The sequence below is a fragment of the Cherax quadricarinatus genome, chromosome 7 (assembly GCF_038502225.1).
Source record: "Cherax quadricarinatus isolate ZL_2023a chromosome 7, ASM3850222v1, whole genome shotgun sequence".
NCBI classification, from domain to species: Eukaryota; Metazoa; Arthropoda; class Malacostraca; order Decapoda; family Parastacidae; genus Cherax; species Cherax quadricarinatus.
The window spans coordinates 8769927-8793566 of NC_091298.1; the positions used below are offsets into that span (position 1 = coordinate 8769927).

Genomic DNA, 23640 nt, shown 5'->3' on the forward strand with positions numbered 1-23640 from the left:
TTCACAAATGATCGCTTGAGAGATGCTATCTCCTGCTATCTGTTTTTCATTTATCCACACCAATAACAGTCTCTCAACATTTTCTAACACTTGCGGTCGCTGTTTCGTAATCACAGTTGCACCTTTTGCAAGAACAGCTTCCTTGATTGCCGTTTTCCTGGTCACTATAGTAGAGATGGTTGATTGGGGTTTATTATACAACCTGACCAGCTCTGACACATGCACTCCACATTCGTACTTTGCAATTATCTCTTTCTTCATTTCATAAGTCATTAGCGACTTTTTTCTCGAAGGGTTGGCACTAGTAGCTTTCTTGGGGCCCATGGTGACTTATTTTGCAGAAACAAGCACCAAACACAGTGATAATATGGATAATATGGAATGTACCGAATGTATCCTTAGATGCGCGCACACTGGCTGGCTTGTAAACACCGGCACACACGGGGCAGTTCAGGCCACACGTGGACAGGTCTCGTACGAATCGTATCGAATACCGGGTTTTCAGTCGAATACCGAGGAAAATTTTTTGCGATATAATGCATCGAAAACCGGATTTATCAAATACAAATGCCATCGAATACCGGGGGTCCAGTGTATAACGTCTCTCCAAACTTTCTTCATCGACATTTAAAAGTTCCTCGAAATATTCCCGCCATCTACCCAATACCTCCAGCTCCCCATCAACTAATTCCCCTACTCTGTTTTTAACTGACAAATCCATTCTTTCTCTAGGCTTTCTCAACTTGTTTATCTCACTCCAAAATTATTATTATTATTATTATTAATTTAGGAAATTGGATCTGTGCTCCAGTTCCCTAAAATAATAATAATAATAATAATAATAGTAATGAGCTTCAAAACACTGCCACCAGTTGGTGCAGTGAATGCCAAAACATTCACCGAGTGGTGAAAGCATTTCTCTCATGCTTTGTTTGCATTTTTTAGTTTTTTGACCAAATTCCTTTTTACTAACCATGGGTCCTAAGAAAGTAAGTGCAAAGGATAGTGCTGAGAAGAAAAAGAGGATGATTTCCATGGAATTACAACATGAAATCATAGATAAACAAGCAAGGTGTGCAAGTTGTGGGTTGAAGGGAAAAGGGGGGGAAGCTTGCTCATAACCCAGATTTTTTTTTTTTTTTTCCAACAAGTCGGCCGTCTCCCACCGAGGCAGGGTGACCCAAAAAAAAAAAAAAGAAAATACTTTCATCATCATTCAACACTTTCACCACACTCGCACATTATCACTGTTTTTGCAGAGGTGCTCAGAATACAACAGTTTAGAAGCATACACTATAAACATACACAACATATCCCTCCAAACTGCCAATATCCCAAACCCCTCCTTTAAAGTGCAGGCATTGTACTTCCCATTTCCAGGACTCAAGTCCGACTATATGAAAATAACCGGTTTCCCTGAATCCCTTCACTAAATATTAGCCTGCTCACACTCCAACAGCTCGTCAGGTCCCAAGTACCATTTGTCTCCATTCACTCATATCTAACACGCTCATGCACGCTTGCTGGAAGTCCAAGCCCCTTGCCCACAAAATCTCCTTTACCCCCTCTCTCCAACCCTTTCGAGGACGACCCCTACCCCGCCTTCCTTCCCCTATAGATTTATATGCTTTCCATGTCATTCTACTTTGATCCATTCTCTCTAAATGACCAAACCACCTCAACAACCCCTCTTCTGCCCTCTGACTAATACTTTTATTAACTCCACACCTTTTCCTAATTTCCACACTCCGAATTTTCTGCATAATATTTACATCACACATTGCCCTTAAACAGGACATCTCCACTGCCTTCAACCGTCTCCTCGCTGCTGCATTTACCACCCAAGCTTCACACCCATATAAGAGTGTTGGTACTACTATACTTTCATACATTCCCTTCTTTGCCTCCATAGATAACGTTTTTTGACTCCACATATACCTCAATGCACCACTCACCTTTTTTCCCTCATCAATTATATGATTAACCTCATCCTTCATAAATCCATCCACCGACACGTCAACTCCCAAGTATCTGAAAACATTCACTTCTTCCATACTCCTCCCCAATTTGATATCCAATTTTTCTTCATCTAAATCATTTGACACCCTCATCACCTTACTCTTTTCTATGTTCACTTTCAACTTTCTACCTTTACACACATTCCCAAACTCATCCACTAACCTTTGCATTTTTTCTTTAGAATCTCCCATAAGCACAGTATCATCAGCAAAAAGTAACTGTGTCAATTCCCATTTTGAATTTGATTCCCCAAAATTTAATCCCACCCCTCCCCCGAACATCCTAGCATTTGCTTCCTTTACAACCCCATCTATAAATATATTAAACAACCATGGCGACATTACGCATCCCTGTCTAAGACCTACTTTTACCGGGAAGTAGTCTCCCTCTCTTCTACACACCCTAACCTGAGCCTCACTATCCTCATAAAAACTCTTTACAGCATTTAATAACTTACCACCTATTCCATATACTTGCAACATCTGCCACATTGCTCCCCTATCCACTCTATCATATGCCTTTTCTAAATCCATAATTGCAATAAAAACTTCCCTACCTTTATCTAAATACTGTTCACATATATGCTTCAATGTAAACACTTGATCTACACATCCCCTACCCACTCTGAAACCTCCTTGCTCATCCGCAATCCTACATTCTGTCTTACCTCTAATTCTTTCAATTATAACCCTACTGTACACTTTTCCTGGTATACTCAGTAAACTTATTCCTCTATAATTTTTACAGTCTCTTTTGTCCCCTTTCCCTTTATATAAAGGGACTATACATGCTCTCTGCCAATCCCTAGGTACCTTCCCCTCTTTCATACATTTATTAAACAAAAGTACCAACCACTCCAACACTATATCCCCCCCTGCTTTTAACATTTCTGTCATGATCCCATCTGTTCCGGCTGCTTTACCCCCTTTCAATCTACGTAATGCCTCACGTACCTCCCCCACACTTACATTCTGCTCTTCTTCACTCCTAAAAGATGGTATACCTCCCTGACCAGTGCATGAAATTACTGCCTCTGTTTCTTCCTTAATATTTAAAAGTTCCTCAAAATATTCTCGCCATCTACCTAATACCTCTATCTCCCCATCTACTAACTCCCCTACTCTGTTTTTAACTGACAAATCCATACTTTCCCTAGGCTTTCTTAACTTGTTTAACTCACTCCAAAATTTTTTCTTATTTTCATTAAAATTTCTTGACAGTGCCTCTCCCACTCTATCATCTGCTCTCCTTTTGCACTCTCTCACCACTCTCTTTACCTTTCTTTTACTCTCCATATACTCTGCTCTTCTTATAACACTTCTGCTTTGTAAAAACCTCTCATAAGCTACCTTTTTCTCTTTTATCACACCCTTTACTTCATCATTCCACCAATCACTCCTCTTTCCTCCTTCCCCCACCCTCCTATAACCACAAACTTCTGCCCCACATTCTAATACTGCATTTTTAAAACTATTCCAACCCTCTTCAACCCCACAACTACTCATCTTTGCACTAGCCCACCTTTCTGCCAATAGTTGCTTATATCTCACCCGAACTCCCTCCTCCCTTAGTTTATACACTTTCACCTCCCTCTTACTTGTTGTTGCCACCTTTCTCTTTTTCCCATCTGCCTCTTACTCTAACTGTAGCTACAACTAAATAATGATCCGATATATCAGTTGCCCCTCTATAAACATGTACATCTTGGAGCCTACCCATCAACCTTTTATCCACCAATACATAATCTAATAAACTACTTTCATTACGTGCTACATCATACCTTGTATATTTATTTATCCTCTTTTTCATAAAATATGTATTACTTATTACCAAATTTCTTTCTACACGTAGCTCAATTAAAGGCTCCCCATTTACATTTACCCCTGGCACCCCAAATTTACCCAGATGTTGGCTCATAACTCAGAGCAAAAAATTGACCAAGCGACGGCTCGTATCTCGAAAAACTCGTATGTTTTGGACGCTCGTAAGTCGAGGTTCCACTGTATAACTTTTAGATAGTGGTGTTAGGTTTGGTTATGGTTGTAAGTATTGAAAGTATGTGTTACTATATTGCTTTAAGTATATCTGAAGAGGTTGGTATTATGATTTGCCAAATATTGTTGTGAATAGCGAAGTAGGACAGATGCAACAGTTTTGAATTTTAGTTGGTTTTCATTGTTACCATTATTCTTGAGCAAGTACAATGCTGAGGTAATTTTTGTTAGGTTGAATTTTTTTTTTCTCCTTTATTCTAGTTTATGGGTTGAAGAATGACATAGTGCCTGTTTGGTAAAAAATAAAAAAAAATAGTGATTTATGTGAATCTTATTTTTTATTTCAGGGGTACATGTATATTTAAATTCTTTAGTATAAACAATGTCAATATCTCTGCTGAGTTTTGTGTTTTGTAAATAATTTAAAGAAGTAAGATATCAAAATAACTGAGTTCAGAATTATATGTATGTTTCACATTTACATTAATAATAATTTTACAGGTTGTAATCCTTGAGCACAAGTCGATCATATGTGCAGGTTACTCTGCCGTTTGCCACATTCACTCGGTAGCAGAGGAAGTTACAGTAAGACTTCTTATTTGCTTAATTGATAAGAAGACTGGGGAAAAATCTAAGGTTCGACCACGGTTTGTTAAACAGGATCAGGTAGGTTAAATTGTTTCCATTTTTTGCAGTAATGTTTTTATATATGCATATTTGCTTTCACAATGTACTTTCATATTGTAAGTTTTTTTTTTTTTTTTTTTTTTTTTTTTTTAAGGACTTGTACCTGTGTTACCATCAAATATTTCATGTGTTATCAAATATTTAACAGGTGTCCTTGTATTCTTCCCTCCGCAATGTCAGTCCACGGTTTCCATTCACTCATTTGTTAGTTAATGACCTAAATATTTCCTGCGTTGGGCACAATGACATATCTGATAGAATATTTTGGCGACATGTAATGGGTGCATGTTATTTTGCCTATCCCTGATGTAGCTGTTTAAATTTCTATTTTTTTTTTCCCATAGCATTTAGGCTAAAGAATTTGTTGATTTTAACAATAAATTATTTCCATTCCTTTCTCCATATTTCCTAATTGTATATTTTCCCCAGAGTACTCTTTGCCATTTCTTTATTTCTTGCCTTACAGAGGTTGCAGTTGCTTTCTCTAATACAATGGAACCCCAGTGTTTGAATTTAATTGGTTCCTAAGTGGTGGTTGAACTGCAATAAGTTCGATGTCCAAATCAGAATTTTCCATTAAAGTGCATATTAATGGAATTAATTGGTTCTGGGCCACAAGAAGTTACCCCCCCCCACACACACACACAAAAAGCCCACAATATACAGTAGGGCCTCGCTTTTCGGCGTTTCGCCTTATGGCGTTCTGCTAATATGGCGATCTCAAATTATGAGCAAAACTTTCTATACGGCAAGTGGTCTTTCAGATACGGAACAGGCCACCCGGTTTGTTTACATTCTCCATGAGCACATATATCTATTATGGAATAATAATCACTCTTGGGCACGTTAAATGTCTAATTTTGCTTCAGTATAGACTTTTTTTTTTTTTTTTTTTTCAACAAGTCGGCCGCCTCCCACCGAGGCAGGGTGACCCAAAAAAGAAAGAAAATCCCCAAAAAGAAAATACTTTCATCATCATTCAACACTTTCACCACACTCGCACATTATCACTGTTTTTGCAGAGGTGCTCAGAATACAACAGTCTAGAAGCATACACATATAAAGATACACAAACATATCCCTCCAAACTGCCAATATCCCAAAACCCCTCCTTTAAAGTGCAGGCATTGTACTTCCCATTTCCAGGACTCAAGTCCGACTATATGAAAATAACCGGTTTCCCTGAATCCCTTCACTAAATATTACCCTGCTCACACTCCAACAGATCGTCAGGTCCCAAGTACCATTCGTCTCCATTCACTCCTATCTAACACGCTCACGCACGCTTGCTGGAAGTCCAAGCCCCTTACCCACAAAACCTCCTTTACCCCCTCTCTCCAACCCTTTCGAGGACGACCCCTACCCCGCCTTCCTTCCCCTATAGATTTATATGCTTTCCATGTCATTCTACTTTGATCCATTCTCTCTAAATGACCAAACCACCTCAACAACCCCTCTTCTGCCCTCTGACTAATACTTTTATTAACTCCACACCTTCTCCTAATTTCCACACTCCGAATTTTCTGCATAATATTTACACCACACATTGCCCTTAAACAGGACATCTCCACTGCCTCCAACCGTCTCCTCGCTGCTGCATTTACCACCCAAGCTTCACACCCATATAAGAGTGTTGGTACTACTATACTTTCATACATTCCCTTCTTTGCCTCCATAGATAACATTTTTTGACTCCACATATACCTCAACGCACCACTCACCTTTTTTCCCTCATCAATTCTATGATTAACCTCATCCTTCATAAATCCATCCGCCGACACGTCAACTCCCAAGTATCTGAAAACATTCACTTCTTCCATACTCCTCCTCCCCAATTTGATATCCAATTTTTCTTTATCTAAATCATTTGACACCCTCATCACCTTACTCTTTTCTATGTTCACTTTCAACTTTCTACCTTTACACACACTCCCAAACTCATCCACTAACCTTTGCAATTTTTCTTTAGAATCTCCCATAAGCACAGTATCATCAGCAAAAAGTAACTGTGTCAATTCCCATTTTGAATTTGATTCCCCATAATTTAATCCCACCCCTCTCCCAAACACCCTAGCATTTACTTCCTTAACAACCCCATCTATAAATATATTAAACAACCATGGTGACATTACACATCCCTGTCTAAGACCTACTTTTACCGGGAAATAGTCTCCCTCTCTTCTACACACCCTAACCTGAGCCTCACTATCTTCATAAAAACTCTTTACAGCATTTAATAACTTACCACCTATTCCATATACTTGCAACATCTGCCACATTGCTCCTCTATCCACTCTATCATATGCCTTTTCTAAATCCATAAATGCAATAAAAACTTCCCTACCTTTATCTAAATACTGTTCACATATATGCTTCAATGTAAACACTTGATCTACACATCCCCTACCCACTCTGAAACCTCCTTGCTCATCCGCAATCCTACATTCTGTCTTACCTCTAATTCTTTCAATTATAACCCTACCGTACACTTTTCCTGGTATACTCAGTAAGCTTATTCCTCTATAATTTTTACAATCTCTTTTGTCCCCTTTCCCTTTATATAAAGGGACTATACATGCTCTCCGCCAATCCCTAGGTACCTTCCCCTCTTTCATACATTTATTGAACAAAAGTACCAACCACTCCAACACTATATCCCCCCCTGCTTTTAACATTTCTGTCATGATCCCATCAGTACCAGCTGCTTTACCCCCTTTCATTTTACGTAATGCCTCACGTACCTCCCCCACACTTACATTCTGCTCTTCTTCACTCCTAAAAGATGGTATACCTCCCTGACCAGTGCATGAAATTACTGCCTCTGTTTCTTCCTTAACATTTAAAAGTTCCTCAAAATATTCTCGCCATCTACCTAATACCTCCATCTCCCCATCTACTAACTCCCCTACTCTGTTTTTAACTGACAAATCCATATTTTCCCTTGGCTTTCTTAACTTGTTTAACTCACTCCAAAATTTTTTCTTATTTTCATTAAAATTTCTTGACAGTGCCTCTCCCACTCTATCATCTGCTCTCCTTTTGCACTCTCTCACCACTCTCTTTACCTTTCTTTTACTCTCCATATATTCTGCTCTTCTTATAACACTTCTGCTTTGTAAAAACCTCTCATAAGCTACCTTTTTCTCTTTTATCACACCCTTTACTTCATCATTCCACCAATCACTCCTCTTTCCTCCTGCACCCACCCTCCTATAACCACAAACTTCTGCCCCACATTCTAATACTGCATTTTTAAAACTATTCCAACCCTCTTCAACCCCCCCATTACTCATCTTTGCACTATCCCACCTTTCTGCCAATAGTCGCTTATATCTCACCCGAACTTCCTCCTCCCTTAGTTTATACACTTTCACCTCCCTCTTACTTGTTGTTGCCACCTTCCTCTTTTCCCATCTACCTCTTACTCTAACTGTAGCTACAACTAAATAATGATCCGATATATCAGTTGCCCCTCTATAAACATGTACATCCTGGAGCCTACCCATCAACCTTTTATCCACCAATACATAATCTAATAAACTACTTTCATTACGTGCTACATCATACCTTGTATATTTATTTATCCTCTTTTTCATAAAATATGTATTACTTATTACCAAATTTCTTTCTACACATAGCTCAATTAAAGGCTCCCCATTTACATTTACCCCTGGCACCCCAAATTTACCTACTACTCCCTCCATAACATTTTTACCCACTTTAGCATTGAAATCCCCAACCACCATTACTCTCACACTTGATTCAAAACTCCCCACGCATTCACTCAACATTTCCCAAAATCTCTCTCTCTCCTCTACACTTCTCTCTTCTCCAGGTGCATACACGCTTATTATAACCCACTTTTCACATCCAATCTTTATTTTACTCCACATAATCCTTGAATTAATACATTTATAGTCCCTCTTTTCCTGCCATAGCTTATCCTTCAACATTATTGCTACTCCTTCTTTAGCTCTAACTCTATTTGAAACCCCTGACCTAATCCCATTTATTCCTCTCCACTGAAACTCTCCCACCCCCTTTAGCTTTGTTTCACTTAAAGCCAGGACATCCAGCTTCTTCTCATTCATAACATCCACAATCATCTCTTTCTTATCATCTGCACAACATCCACGCACATTCAGACTTCCCACTTTGACAATTTTCTTCTTCTTATTCTTTTTAGTAATCTTTACAGGAAAAGGGGTTACTAGCCCATTGTTCCCGGCATTTTAGTTGACTTTTACAACACGCATGGCTTACGGAGGAAAGATTCTTATTCCACTTCCCCATGGATATAAAAGGAAAATTAATAAGACCAAGAACTATTAAGATAAAATCAAAGAAAACTCAGATGAGTGTGTATGAATAAATGTGTATATGTATGTGTAGTGTGACCTAAGTGTAAGTAGAAGTAGCAAGACATGCCTGTAATCTTGCATATTTATGAGACAGACAAAAGACATCAGCAATCCTACCATCATGTAAAACAATCACAGGCTTTCGTTTTACACTCACTTGGCAGGACGGTAGTACCTCCCTGGGTGGTTGCTGTCTACCAACCTACAGTATAGACATTTTCATTAATCCATCTGATATTTTCTTCAAAATTTTGTAAGAAACATGTTGCATAGCATTTAAACATGCTGTTTATATGCCGTGCAGGTGTGGTTGCCAGGTGGAGGGAAAGAATTTCGCAATACTAATAATAATCACTCTTAGGCACATTAAATTTCTTATTTTATGTTAATATAGACATTTTCATTAATCCATCTATTATATTTTCTTCAAAATTATATAAGAAACACGTTACATAGTATATAAACAAAGTGTTTATATGTTATGGAGGTGTGGTAGCCGGGCAGAGGGAAAACATTACATCACTCCCCTTAATACGCAATGCTTTTGTTTACAATTCTCTGCATGAATTATTCATTACTTCTCCCATTGTTTATGATGACATCTAAAGGTAGTTGTTAGAAACGATTAAACTGAGTGAACATGGTATGTCGATGGTAATATGGCTCTGGGCCACATTAAATATAGTGTAGCTATGTAGGTAGGTGTAGGTATGTAGCCCAAGCAGACTACATACCTACATTATTATTATAACTGATAATTATATGTATGTGTACCTGTACCTAAGTAAACTTACTGTGCTGGCATGCAGGTACACATTAAAATCACTAAGAGTGTCTTATTAGTCTTGAAGATGCCATATTAATAATGATAAATTTTTTTTTTTTTTCAACAAGTCGGCCGTTTCCCACCGTGGCAGGGTGACCCAAAAAAAGAAAGAAAATCCCCAAAAAGAAAATACTTTGATCATCATTCAACACTTTCACCACACTCACACATTATCACTGTTTTTGCAGAGGTGCTCAGAATACAACAGTTTAGAAGCATATACATATAAAGATACACAACATATCCCTCCAAACTGCCAATATCCTAAACCCCCTCCTTTAAAGTGCAGGCATTGTACTTCCCATTTCCAAGACTAAAGTCCGACTATATGAAAATAACCGGTTTCCCTGAATCCCTTCACTAAGTATTACCCTGCTCACACTCCAACAGATCGTCAGGTCCCAAGTACCATTCGTCTCCATTCATTCCTATCTAACACACTCATGCACGCTTGCTGGAAGTCCAAGCCCCTCGCCCACAAAACCTCCTTTACCCCCCTCTCTCCAACCCTTTCGAGGATGACCCCTACCCCGCCTTCCTTCCCAATAGATTTATATCCTTTCCATGTCATTCTACTTTGATCCATTCTCTCTAAATGACCAAACCACCTCAACAACCCCTCTTCTGCCCTCTGACTAATACTTTTATTAACTCCACACCTTTTCCTAATTTCCACACTCCGAATTTTCTGCATAATATTTACACCACACATTGCCCTTAAACAGGACATCTCCACTGCCTCCAACCGTCTCCTTGCTGCTGCATTTACCACCCAAGCTTCACACCCATATAAGAGTGTTGGTACTACTATACTTTCATACATTCCCTTCTTTGCCTCCATAGATAACATTTTTTGACTGCACATATACCTCAATGCACCACTCCCCTTTTTTCCCTCATCAATTCTATGATTAACCTCATATTATTTTTTTTTATTATCACACCGGCCGATTCCCACCAAGGCAGGGTGGCCCGAAAAAGAAAAACTTTCACCATCATTCACTCCATCACTGTCTTGCCAGAAGGGTGCTTTACACTACAGTTTTTAAACTGCAACATTAACACCCCTCCTTCAGAGTGCAGGCACTGTACTTCCCATCTCCAGGACTCAAGTCCGGCCTGCCGGTTTCCCTGAATCCCTTCATAAATGTTACTTTGCTCACACTCCAACAGCACGTCAAGTATTAAAAACCATTTGTCTCCATTCACTCCTATCAAACACGCTCACGCATGCCTGCTGGAAGTCCAAGCCCCTCACACACAAAACCTCCTTTACCCCCTCCCTCCAACCCTTCCTAGGCCGACCCCTACCCCGCCTTCCTTCCACTACAGACTGATACACTCTTGAAGTCATTCTGTTTCGCTCCATTCTCTCTACATGTCCGAACCACCTCAACAACCCTTCCTCAGCCCTCTGGACAACAGTTTTGGTAATCCCGCACCTCCTCCTAACTTCCAAACTACGAATTCTCTGCATTATATTCACACCACACATTGCCCTCAGACATGACATCTCCACTGCCTCCAGCCTTCTCCTCGCTGCAACATTCATCACCCACGCTTCACACCCATATAAGAGCGTTGGTAAAACTATACTCTCATACATTCCCCTCTTTGCCTCCAAGGACAAAGTTCTTTGTCTCCACAGACTCCTAAGTGCACCACTCACTCTTTTTCCCTCATCAATTCTATGATTCACCTCATCTTTCATAGACCCATCCGCTGACACGTCCACTCCCAAATATCTGAATACGTTCACCTCCTCCATACTCTCTCCCTCCAATCTGATATTCAATCTTTCATCACCTAATCTTTTTGTTATCCTCATAACCTTACTCTTTCCTGTATTCACCTTTAATTTTCTTCTTTTGCACACCCTACCAAATTCATCCACCAATCTCTGCAACTTCTCTTCAGAATCTCCCAAGAGCACAGTGTCATCAGCAAAGAGCAGCTGTGACAACTCCCACTTTGTGTGTGATTCTTTATCTTTTAACTCCACGCCTCTTGCCAAGACCCTCGCATTTACTTCTCTTACAACCCCATCTATAAATATATTAAACAACCACGGTGACATCACACATCCTTGTCTAAGGCCTACTTTTACTGGGAAAAAAATTCCCTCTTTCCTACATACTCTAACTTGAACCTCACTATCCTCGTAAAAACTCTTCACTGCTTTCAGTAACCTACCTCCTACACCATACACTTGCAACATCTGCCACATTGCCCCCCTATCCACCCTGTCATATGCCTTTTCCAAATCCATAAATGCCACAAAGACCTCTTTAGCCTTATCTAAATACTGTTCACTTATATGTTTCACTGTAAACACCTGGTCCACACACCCCCTACCTTTCCTAAAGCCTCCTTGTTCATCTGCTATCCTATTCTCCGTCTTACTCTTAATTCTTTCAATTATAACTCTACCATACACTTTACCAGGTACACTCAACAGACTTATCCCCCTATAATTTTTGCACTCTCTTTTATCCCCTTTGCCTTTATACAAAGGAACTATGCATGCTCTCTGCCAATCCCTAGGTACCTTACCCTCTTCCATACATTTATTAAATAATTGCACCAACCACTCCAAAACTACATCCCCACCTGCTTTTAACATTTCTATCTTTATCCCATCAATCCCGGCTGCCTTACCCCCTTTCATTTTACCTACTGCCTCACGAACTTCCCCCACACTCACAACTGGCTCTTCCTCACTCCTACAAGATGTTATTCCTCCTTGCCCTATACACGAAATCACAGCTTCCCTATCTTCATCAACATTTAACAATTCCTCAAAATATTCCTTCCATCTTCCCAATACCTCTAACTCTCCATTTAATAACTCTCCTCTCCTATTTTTAACAGACAAATCCATTTGTTCTCTAGGCTTTCTTAACTTGTTAATCTCACTCCAAAACTTTTTCTTATTTTCAACAAAATTTGTTGATAACATCTCACCCACTCTCTCATTTGCTCTCTTTTTACATTGCTTCACCACTCTCTTAACTTCTCTCTTTTTCTCCATATACTCTTCCCTCCTTGCATCACTTCTACTTTGTAAAAACTTCTCATATGCTAACTTTTTCTCCCTTACTACTCTCTTTACATCATCATTCCACCAATCGCTCCTCTTCCCTCCTGCACCCACTTTCCTGTAACCACAAACTTCTGCTGAACACTCTAACACTACATTTTTAAACCTACCCCATACCTCTTCGACCCCATTGCCTATGCTCTCATTAGCCCATCTATCCTCCAATAGCTGTTTATATCTTACCCTAACTGCCTCCTCTTTTAGTTTATAAACCTTTACCTCTCTCTTCCCTGATGCTTCTATTCTCCTTGTATCCCATCTACCTTTTACTCTCAGTGTAGCTACAACTAGAAAGTGATCTGATATATCTGTGGCCCCTCTATAAACATGTACATCCTGAAGTCTACTCAACAGTCTTTTATCTACCAATACATAATCCAACAAACTACTGTCATTTCGCCCTACATCATATCGTGTATACTTATTTATCCTCTTTTTCTTAAAATATGTATTACCTATAACTAAACCCCTTTCTATACAAAGTTCAATCAAAGGGCTCCCATTATCATTTACACCTGGCACCCCAAACTTACCTACCACACCCTCTCTAAAAGTTTCTCCTACTTTAGCATTCAAGTCCCCTACCACAATTACTCTCTCACTTGGTTCAAAGGCTCCTATACATTCACTTAACATCTCCCAAAATCTCTCTCTCTCCTCTGCATTCCTCTCTTCTCCAGGTGCATACACGCTTATTATGACCCACTTCTCGCATCCAACCTTTACTTTAATCCACATAATTCTTGAATTTACACATTCATATTCTCTTTTCTCCTTCCATAACTGATCATTTAACATTACTGCTACCCCTTCCTTTGCTCTAACTCTCTCAGATACTCCAGATTTAATCCCATTTATTTCCCCCCACTGAAACTCTCCTACCCCCTTCAGCTTTGTTTCGCTTAGGGCCAGGACATCCAACTTCTTTTCATTCATAACATCAGCAATCATCTGTTTCTTGTCATCCGCACTACATCCACGCACATTTAAGCAACCCAGTTTTATAAAGTTTTTCTTCTCTTTTTTAGTAATTGTATACAGGAGAAGGGGTTACTAGCCCATTGCTCCCGGCATTTTAGTCGCCTCATACGACACGCATGGCTTACGGAGGAAAGATTCTTTTCCACTTCCCCATGGACAATAGAAGAAATAAAAAAGAACAAGAGCTATTTAGAAAAAGGAGAAAAACCTAGATGTATGTATATATATATATGCATGTGCGTGTCTATGAAGTGTGACCAAAGTGTAAGTAGGAGTAGCAAGATATCCCTGTTATCTTAGCGTGTTTATGAGACAGAAAAAGAAACCAGCAATCCTACCATCATGCAAAACAGTTACAGGTTTTTGTTTCACAGTCATCTGGCAGGACGGTAGTACTTCCCTGGGTGGTTGCTGTCTACCAACCTACTACCTACTGATTAACCTCATCCTTCATAAATCCATCCGCCGACACGTCACCTCCCAAGCATCTGAAAACATTCACTTCTTCCATACTCTTCCTCCCCAATTTGATATCCAATTTTTCTTTATCTAAATCATTTGATACCCTCATCACCTTACTCTTTTCTATGTTCACTTTCAACTTTCTACTTTACACACATTCCCAAACTCATCCACTAACCTTTGCAATTTTTCTTTAGAATCTCCCATAAGCACAGTATCATCAGCAAAAAGTAACTGTGTCAATTCCCATTTTGAATTTGATTCCCTAAAATTTAATCCCACCCCTCTCCCGAACACCCTAGTATTTACTTCCTTTACAACCCCATCTGTAAATATATTAAACAACCATGGTGACATTACACATCCCTGTCTAAGACCTACTTTTACCGGGAAGTAGTCTCCCTCTCTTCTACACACCCTAACCTGAGCCTCGCTATCCTCATAAAAACTCTCTACAGCATTTAATAACTTAACACCTATTCCATATACTTGCAACATCTGCCACATTGCTCCTCTATCCACTCTATCATAAGCCTTTTCTAAATCCATAAATGCTATAAAAACTTCCCTACCTTTATCTAAATACTGTTCACATATATGCTTCAATGTAAACACTTGATCTACACACCCCCTACCCACTCTGAAATCTCCTTGCTCATCCGCAATCCTACATTCTGTCTTACCTCTAATTCTTTCAATTATAACCCTACTGTACACTTTTCCTGGTATACTCAGTAAACTTATTCCTCTATAATTTTTACAATCTCTCTTGTCCCCTTTCCCTTTATATAAAGGGACTATACATGCTCTCCGCTAATCCCTAGGTACCTTCCCCTCTTTCATACATTTATTAAACAAAAATACCAACCACTCCAACACTATATCCCCCTTGCTTTTAACATTTCTGTCATGATCCCATCAGTTCCAGCTGCTTTACCCCCTTTCATTCTACGTAATGCCTCGCGTACCTCCCCTACACTTACATTCTGCTCTTCTTCACTCCTAAAAGATGATGATAATAATAACATAATAATCTAAGAAGCATTAACCCTTTGACTGTTTTGGTCGTATGTATACGTCTTGCAAGGTACCGTGTTTGACGTATATACAGTGGACCCCCGCATACCGATTTTAATCCGTGCAAGAGGGGTCATTGTTATGCGAAATAATCGGTATGCGAATGAATTTTCCCCATAAGAAATAATGGAAATCAAATTAATCCGTGCAAGAGACCCAAAAGTATGAAAAAAAAATTTTTTTTACCACATGAAATGTTAATTTTAATACACACAAACTGAAAAAGGCATGCACACTTACATGACACTTACTTTTATTGAAGATCTGGTGATAATTGATGGGATGGGAGGAGGGGAGAGAGAGTGTTAGTGTTTAGAAGGGGAATCCCCTTCCATTAAGACTTGAGGTGTCGAGTCCATTTCTGGGGTTACTTCCCTTCTTCTTTTAATGCCACTAGGACCAGCTTCAGAGTCACTGGACTTCTTTCGCACAACATATCTGTCCATAGTGGCCTGTACCTCTCGTTCCTTTATGACTTCCCTAAAGTGTTTCACAACATTGTTAGTGTAATAATCACCAGCACGGCTTGCAATAGCTGTGTGAGGGTGATACTCATCCATAAAGGTTTGCACTTTCAGCCACATTGCACAGATTTCCTTAATCTTTGTAGTAGGCAACTTCTTCAATTTCTCTCTCCCCTCCTCTGAACCAGTTTTCTCAGGTCTGGCCTCTTGCTCTTGAAGTTGATCTATCAGCTCATCAGTGGTTAGTTCTTCATTGTCCTCCTCCACCAACTCTTCCACATCCTCCCCACTAACCTCCAACCCCAAGGACTTTCCCAATGCCACAATGGATTCCTCAACTGGCATAATCCTCTCAGGGTTAGCCTCAAACCCTTCAAAATCCCTTTTGTCTACACATTCTGGCCACAGTTTCTTCCAAGCAGAGTTCAAGGTCTTCTTAGTCACTCCCTCCCAAGCCTTACCTATAAGGTTTACACAATTGAGGATATTAAAGTGCTCTCTCCAAAACTCTCTTAGAGTCAATTGAGTTTCTGAGGTCACTACAAAGCACCTTTCAAACAGAGCTTTTGTGTACAGTTTCTTGAAGTTTGCAATAACCTGCTGGTCCATGGGCTGCAGGAGAGGAGTGGTATTAGGAGGCAAAAACTTCACCTTAATGAATTTCATGTCCCCATAAAGTCGCTCTGCCACGTCTGTAGGATGACCAGGGGCATTGTCTAACACCAGGAGGCACTTTAGTTCTAATTTCTTTTCAGTTAGGTAATCTTTCACATTGGGGGCAAATGCATGGTGTAACCAGTCATAGAAAAAGTCCCTAGTGACCCATGCCTTACTGTTTGCCCTCCACAGCACACACAAATTCTCCTTGAGGACATTCTTTTGCCTGAACGGTCTGGGAGTTTCAGAGTGATACACTAATAAAGGCTTAACTTTGCAATCACCAGTAGCATTGGAACACATCAACAAAGTAAGCCTGTCTTTCATAGGCTTATGTCCTGGGAGTGCCTTTTCCTCCTGAGTAATGTAGGTCCTGCTTGGCATTTTCTTCCAAAACAGGCCTGTTTCATCACAATTAAACACTTGTTCAGGTTTCAGTCCTTCAGTCTCTATGTACTTCTTGAATTCCTGCACGTATTTTTCAGCCGCTTTGTGGTCCGAACTGGCAGCCTCACCATGCCTTATCACACTATGTATGCCACTACGCTTCTTAAATCTCTCAAACCAACCTTTGCTGGCCTTAAATTCACTCACATCATCACTAGTTGCAGGCATTTTTTTAATTAAATCCTCATGCAACTTCCTAGCCTTTTCGCTTATGATCGCTTGAGAGACGCTATCTCCTGCTAGCTGTTTTTCATTTATCCACACCAATAAGAGTCTCTCAACATCTTCCATCACTTGCGATCTTTGATTCGAAAACACAGTTAAACCTTTGGCAAGAACAGCTTCCTTGATTGCCTTTCTGGTGCCCACAATAGTAGCGATGGTTGATTGGGGTTTCTTGTACAACCTGACCAGGTCGGCGATACGCACTCCACTTTCATACTTATCAATGATATCTTTCTTCATTTCTATTGGAATTCTCACCCTTATTGGTGTAGGGTTGGCACTAGAAGCTTTCTTGGGGCCCATGGTCACTTATTTTCCAGAAACAGCACCGAAAACACTGTAATAATACGAAATATTCCGATTGTATGCTTGGATGTTACCGCGGAGGCTGGCTGGTAAACAATGGCACGGGCGGCACATGTGAGGCTGGCTGAGGGCGCACATTGGACGCGTCTCGGACGAAAATCGGTGAGCGGGTTTTTAAGCGGTATGCGAGGCAAAATTTTTGCGATTAAAGCAAGCGGTATGCGAATTAATCGTTATGTGGTGCCATCGGTATGCGGGGGTCCACTGTATACTCATAAATTCTAGCGGCTTCAAATCAAGCGGGAGAAAGCTGGTAGGCCCACATGTAAGAGAATAGGTCTGTGTGGTCAGTGTGCACCATATAAAAAAAATCTTGGAGCATGCAGCGCATGAGAAAAAAAACTGACTTTTTTTTTTAATTAAAATGGCGACTTTGTGGTCTATTTTCGTATAGTATTTATGGTTCTATTCTCGTTTTCGTGGTCTCATTTGATAGAATGGAAAACATATTATAGAAATAGAGGTGATTTTGATTGGTTTTACTATAAAAAGAACCTGGAAATGGAGCTCAAAGTAGGGAAAATGTTTGATTTTTGCCGATGTTCAAAAGTAAACAAATGATGTCATTGTCCAATAAATGTCCAACTAGCCATTCTAATATGCAGTCATGAATGGGTTGGCATTATTTGTACAATTATTACAATATTGCAGCAGTCTGCATAACAGTAAATCTATTTTTTGTTTGAATAAAAATTCAAAGTAGAAAGCAAGAGTAATATCAGAGGGCCCTGGAGATGTGACTGATGAACAAAGAAAATGTTATTTTAGAGCCAGGAATGTCTGCATTGTTCATTCTGGACCTTATTTTGAAATTGTCATATTTTTTAGTTTTTGTGAAATTGGCCAAATTGCAAATTTCTGACCACATTATTGGGTAGTTGAAATCAGTAAATGGGCAGTTTCTTGTACTCAATCAATAGAAAAAATAGTTCTAAAGAAATAGCTATGAGTTTGGTAAACTGGAACAATGGAATTAGCCGAAAATAGGGCTCGAAGTGGGCGAAATTGCCAATTTGTAAATATCACCGAGGTCGCTAACATTGTGAGAGCGTAATTCCGTCAGTTTTCCATCAAATTTCGATTTTTTGGTGTTGTTACAATTGGGAAAAGATTTTCTATCATTTCATAAGAAAAAATAATTTTTTTTTTTAAATTTTGCGACACCAGGAGACACCTCAGGATTGTGGGTTGCGAAAAGTCAAGGGGTTAAATATCGTATAAAATGTTAATATAGACATTTTCCTTAATCCATCTAAATACACCCCACAGTAGAATAAATTAACATAAATGAGATGTGGTAGCCAGGTGACTTGTAGGATTTGTGGTAGCCAGGTGACTTGTAGGACTTTGTTGAAAACCAGATGCGTTCATCTGTTTGTTTACATTATGTGTGGGTGGGGTGGGGAGGGCTGCCCTTTCTGGCTACCCATACTTCCCAACCTGACTTCATACAAATAAAACTCACCTCTTACGCTACTTCATACAAATAAGACTCGCCTCTTACGCTACATAAAGACTACAGATATTTTAAGGTAATTAATGAGTGTACTGTATATGCATTTTATCGCTCTAGGGAGCTTAATGTCATAGTAGGTATAAGTGGCCTGGCAGGATGCCATACCTCCCACATGACTTTTTACTAATATACTTTTCACCTCTCACCTTACATTAAGACCATTAAAAGTACAAATATTTTAAGGTAAGTACAGCGTCTACTGTATATGCATTTTATCGCTGTAGGGAGCTTTAAGCATCGCAGTATAGCATGTGTGGGTGGGGTGGCCAGGAGGGCTACCACAACTGTCTTCTTAGAGTAAATACTACTCGCCTTTTGCCCTACATTAAGACTACAAATATTTTGATGTAAATGAGTGTACTGTGTGTGTATTTTACTTTTTAATGCCTAGTTCTAATGCTAACTTAATATATGTTAGTGTAAACTTGTTATCTGGCATTTGTATGCATTTATAAATGGAAAAAATGGAGTTCTGCTTTCCGGCAAAGTCTGCTTTCTGGCAGTAGCCTGGAACCTAACCTGCCGAATAAGTGGGGCCCTACTGTACTGTAATCATTTTGTATGCTATAAAAACACTTGTGTAATTAATATAATGCCTATTAATAAAATAAATGAGCAGAGAAACTATAACTTTACCTTTACTGACTTCAGTTAACTGGCACAGATGGAAGTTGCAGAGGAAGGAGGCTCCTGTTTAGAGGATAATAAGTAAATTTCAGGTTTGAGTGCCTTAGTAAACGTGTAACATGCATTTATAACTTTGTACGGAAATTTATATTTTTACAGATTGCAATAATGAGATTTGAGACATCTGGAGTAATTTGTATGGAGGCTTTCAAGGATCATCCACAACTTGGACGGTTCACATTAAGAGATGAAGGTAGGAATTATAGATTAGGGTATAACATAACTGGGTTTATTGTAGCTGATTCTGGAAAACTGACTACAGAACTATCCCTTGCTTAGTGAGTGAATGTCCACTGAACTCCACACACTAAGACTAACTAGCTTTCCAGGACTTCAGACTTTGGTATAGGCACAGTGAGTTTTATATATAATGTCTTTTTCTAAAAAAAAGTATGTACTCTCAAATGCATGTGGTTGTCCTCTTGCAATATTTACATATGTACATGGGCAGCTCTAGGACCTCCCTATCAGTTTTTCTCTAGTTTTTCATTAAGTTTTCTAATGAAATCTTCATTTTCTTAACTTTCAAGAGAGGTGCCTTCATGCCAGTCAAGTTCTCTTGAACCAAGGAATTGGAGCTACCCTTCCTCAGATTGGACCTGATTCCCCTTTTTTCCTCCATTTCCCAGATGCTGTATAACATCCACAGATTGAATGGTTCCCCATGCATATTTTTTTTTTTTCAACAAGTCTGCCGTCTCCCACCGAGGCAGGGTGACCCAAAAAAGAAAGAAAATCCCCAAAAAGAAAATGCTTTCATCATCATTCAACACTTTCACCACACTCACACATTATCACTGTTTTTGCAGAGGTGCTCAGAATACAACAGTTTAGAAGCATATACATATAAAGATACCTAGCATATCCCTCCAAACTGCCAATATCCCAAACCCCACCTTTAAAGTCCAGGCATTGTACTTCCCATTTCCAGGACTCAAGTCCGACTATATGAAAATAACCGGTTTCCGTGAATCCCTTCACTAAATATTACCCTGCTCACACTCCAACAGATGTCAGGTCCCAAGTATCATTCGTCTCCATTCACTCCTATCTAACACGCTTACGCACGCTTGCTGGAAGTCCAAGCCCCTTGCCCACAAAACCTCCTTTACCCCCTCTCTCCAACCCTTTCGAGGACGACCCCTACCCCTCCTTCCTTCCCCTATAGATTTATATTCTTTCCATGTCATTCTACTTTGATCCATTCTCTATAAATGACCAAACCACCTCAACAACCCCTCTTCTGCCCTCTGACTAATGCTTTTATTAACTCCACACATTCTCCAAATTTCCACACTCCGAATTTTCTGCATAATATTTACACCACACATTGCCCTTAGACAGGACATCTCCACTGCCTCCAACCGTCTCCTCGCTGCTGCATTTACCACCCAAGCTTCACATCCATGTAAGAGTGTTGGTACCACTATACTTTCATACATTCTCTTCTTTGTCTCCATAGATAGCGTTTTTTTGACTCCACATATACCTTAACGCACCACTCCCCTTTTTTCCCTCATCAATTCTATGATTAACCTCATCCTTCATAAATCCATCCGCCAACACGTCAACTCCCAAGTATCTGAAAACATTCTCTTCTTCCATACTCCTCCTCCCCAATTTGATATCCAATTTTTCTTTATCTAAATCATTTGATACCCTCATCACCTTACTCTTTTCTACGTTCACTTTCAACTTTCTACCTTTACACACATTCCCAAATTCATCCACTAACCTTTGCAAGTTTTCTTTAGAATCTCCTATAAGCACAGTATCATCAGCAAAATGTAACTGTGTCAATTCCCATTTTGAATTTGATTCCCCATAATTTAATCCCACCCCTCTCCTGAACACCCTAGCATTTATTTCTTTTACAACACCATCTATAAATATATTAAACAACCATGGTGACATTACACATCCCTGTCTAAGACCTACTTTTACTGGGAAGTATTCTCCCTCTCTTCTACACACCCTAACCTGAGCCTCACTATCCTCATAAAAACTCTTAACAGCATTTAGTAACTTACCACCTATTCCATATACTTTCAACATCTGCCACATTGCTCCTCTATCCACTCTATCATATGCCTTTTCTAAATCCATAAATGCAATAAAAACTTCCCTACCTTTATCTAAATACTGTTCACATATATGCTTCAATGTAAACACTTGATCTACACATCCCCTACCCACTCTGAAGCCTTCTTGCTCATTTGCAATCCTACATTCTGTCTTACCTCTAATTCTTTCAATTATAACCCTACCATATACTTTTCCTGGTATACTCAGTAAACTTATTCCTCTATAATTTTTACAATCTCTTTTGTCCCCTTTCCCTTTATATAAAGGGATTATACATGCTCTCTGCCAATCCCTAGGTACCTTCCCCTCTTTCATACATTGATTAAACAAAAGTACCAACCACTCCAACACTATATCCCCCCCTGCTTTTAACATTTCTGTCATGATCCCATCAGTTCCAGCTGCTTTACCCCCTTTCATTCTACGTAATGCCTCGCGTACCTCCACCACACTTACATTCTGCTCTTCTTCACTCCTAAAAGATGGTATACCTCCCTGGCCAGTGCATGAAATTACCGCCTCCCTTTCTTCCTCAACATTTAAAAGTTCCTCAAAATATTCTCGCCATCTACCTAATACCTCCCTCTCCCCATCTACTAACTCCCCTACTCTGTTTTTAACTGACAAATCCATACTTTCCCTAGGCTTTCTTAACTTGTTTAACTCACTCCAATTTTTTTTCTTATTTTCATTAAAATTTCTTGACAGTGCCTCTCCCACTCTATCATCTGCTCTTCTTTTGCACTCTCTCACCACTCTCTTCACCTTTCTTTTACTCTCCATATACTATGCTCTTCTTATAACACTTCTACTTTGTAAAAACCTCTCATAAGCTACCTTTTTCTCTTTTATCACACCCTTTACTTCATCATTCCACCAGTCACTCCTCTTTCTTCCTGCCCCCACCCTCCTATAACCACAAGCTTCTGCCCCACATTCTAATACTGCATTTTTAAAACTATTCCAACCCTCTTCAACCCCCCCCCACTACTCATCTTTGCACTAGCCCACCTTTCTGCCAATAGTCGCTTATATCTCGCCCGAACTCCCTCCTCCCTTAGTTTACACACTTTCACCTCCCTCTTTTTTTTTTTTTTTTTTTTTACACAGGGTTTGACAAGGTTAAGGATCCCTAGCTTTATTGACAGCTATTTACAGGTTAAGGATTCCTAACTTTATTGGCAAGCTAAGAGCTGTTACCTACATCAGCTCATTTGAAAGCATTTTTATTGTTATGAGACATACAAGTAGGAAACAGGATGAAGTTGGAGCCATCTGTGGGCCAGCATTTTCATTTGATCAACTGACTTTATCTCGTTGACATCATTATCCTGTACGAATGTGTTCCATACTCGAGTCATCCTGGGTATGTATGATCTCAGATGGAGTGATGTTCTGGAGAAGGGTACAGCCAGAGTGAAGTTGCTGCTTTCTGCCCATCTTGTGGCATAAAAGCTTGTTTCACGCTGTCCTCAAAGTGGATCCAAGTGTGGTATTTTGACAATATTGGCCTTGTACATAACAGTAAGGCCACCCACATCCCTCCTATGTTGAAGGCTCTGCTGAAATGACAGATCTATCCAGGATGGGTCCAGGCGAGAGATGAGATGTCTTGCTCTGTTCTCTACTCTGTCAAGCAGTCGCAGATGAGAGGGGGGGCAGGCAGACCAAGAAAGTGGAGCATAC

The 23640-nt window shown here is 39.7% G+C and overlaps 1 protein-coding gene across 1 annotated transcript in view; it reads left to right on the forward strand.

The window, feature by feature from the left end:
• The window catches only part of eRF3 (eukaryotic translation release factor 3), a 51385-nt gene that overhangs the window by 22062 nt on the left and 5683 nt on the right, over positions 1 to 23640 (forward strand). Inside the window, exons 8-9 of the mRNA XM_070082266.1 lie at positions 4515 to 4679; positions 19969 to 20062. Of these exons, the coding sequence (XP_069938367.1) occupies positions 4515 to 4679; positions 19969 to 20062 (259 nt within the window). The remainder of the gene's footprint in view (positions 1 to 4514; positions 4680 to 19968; positions 20063 to 23640) is intronic.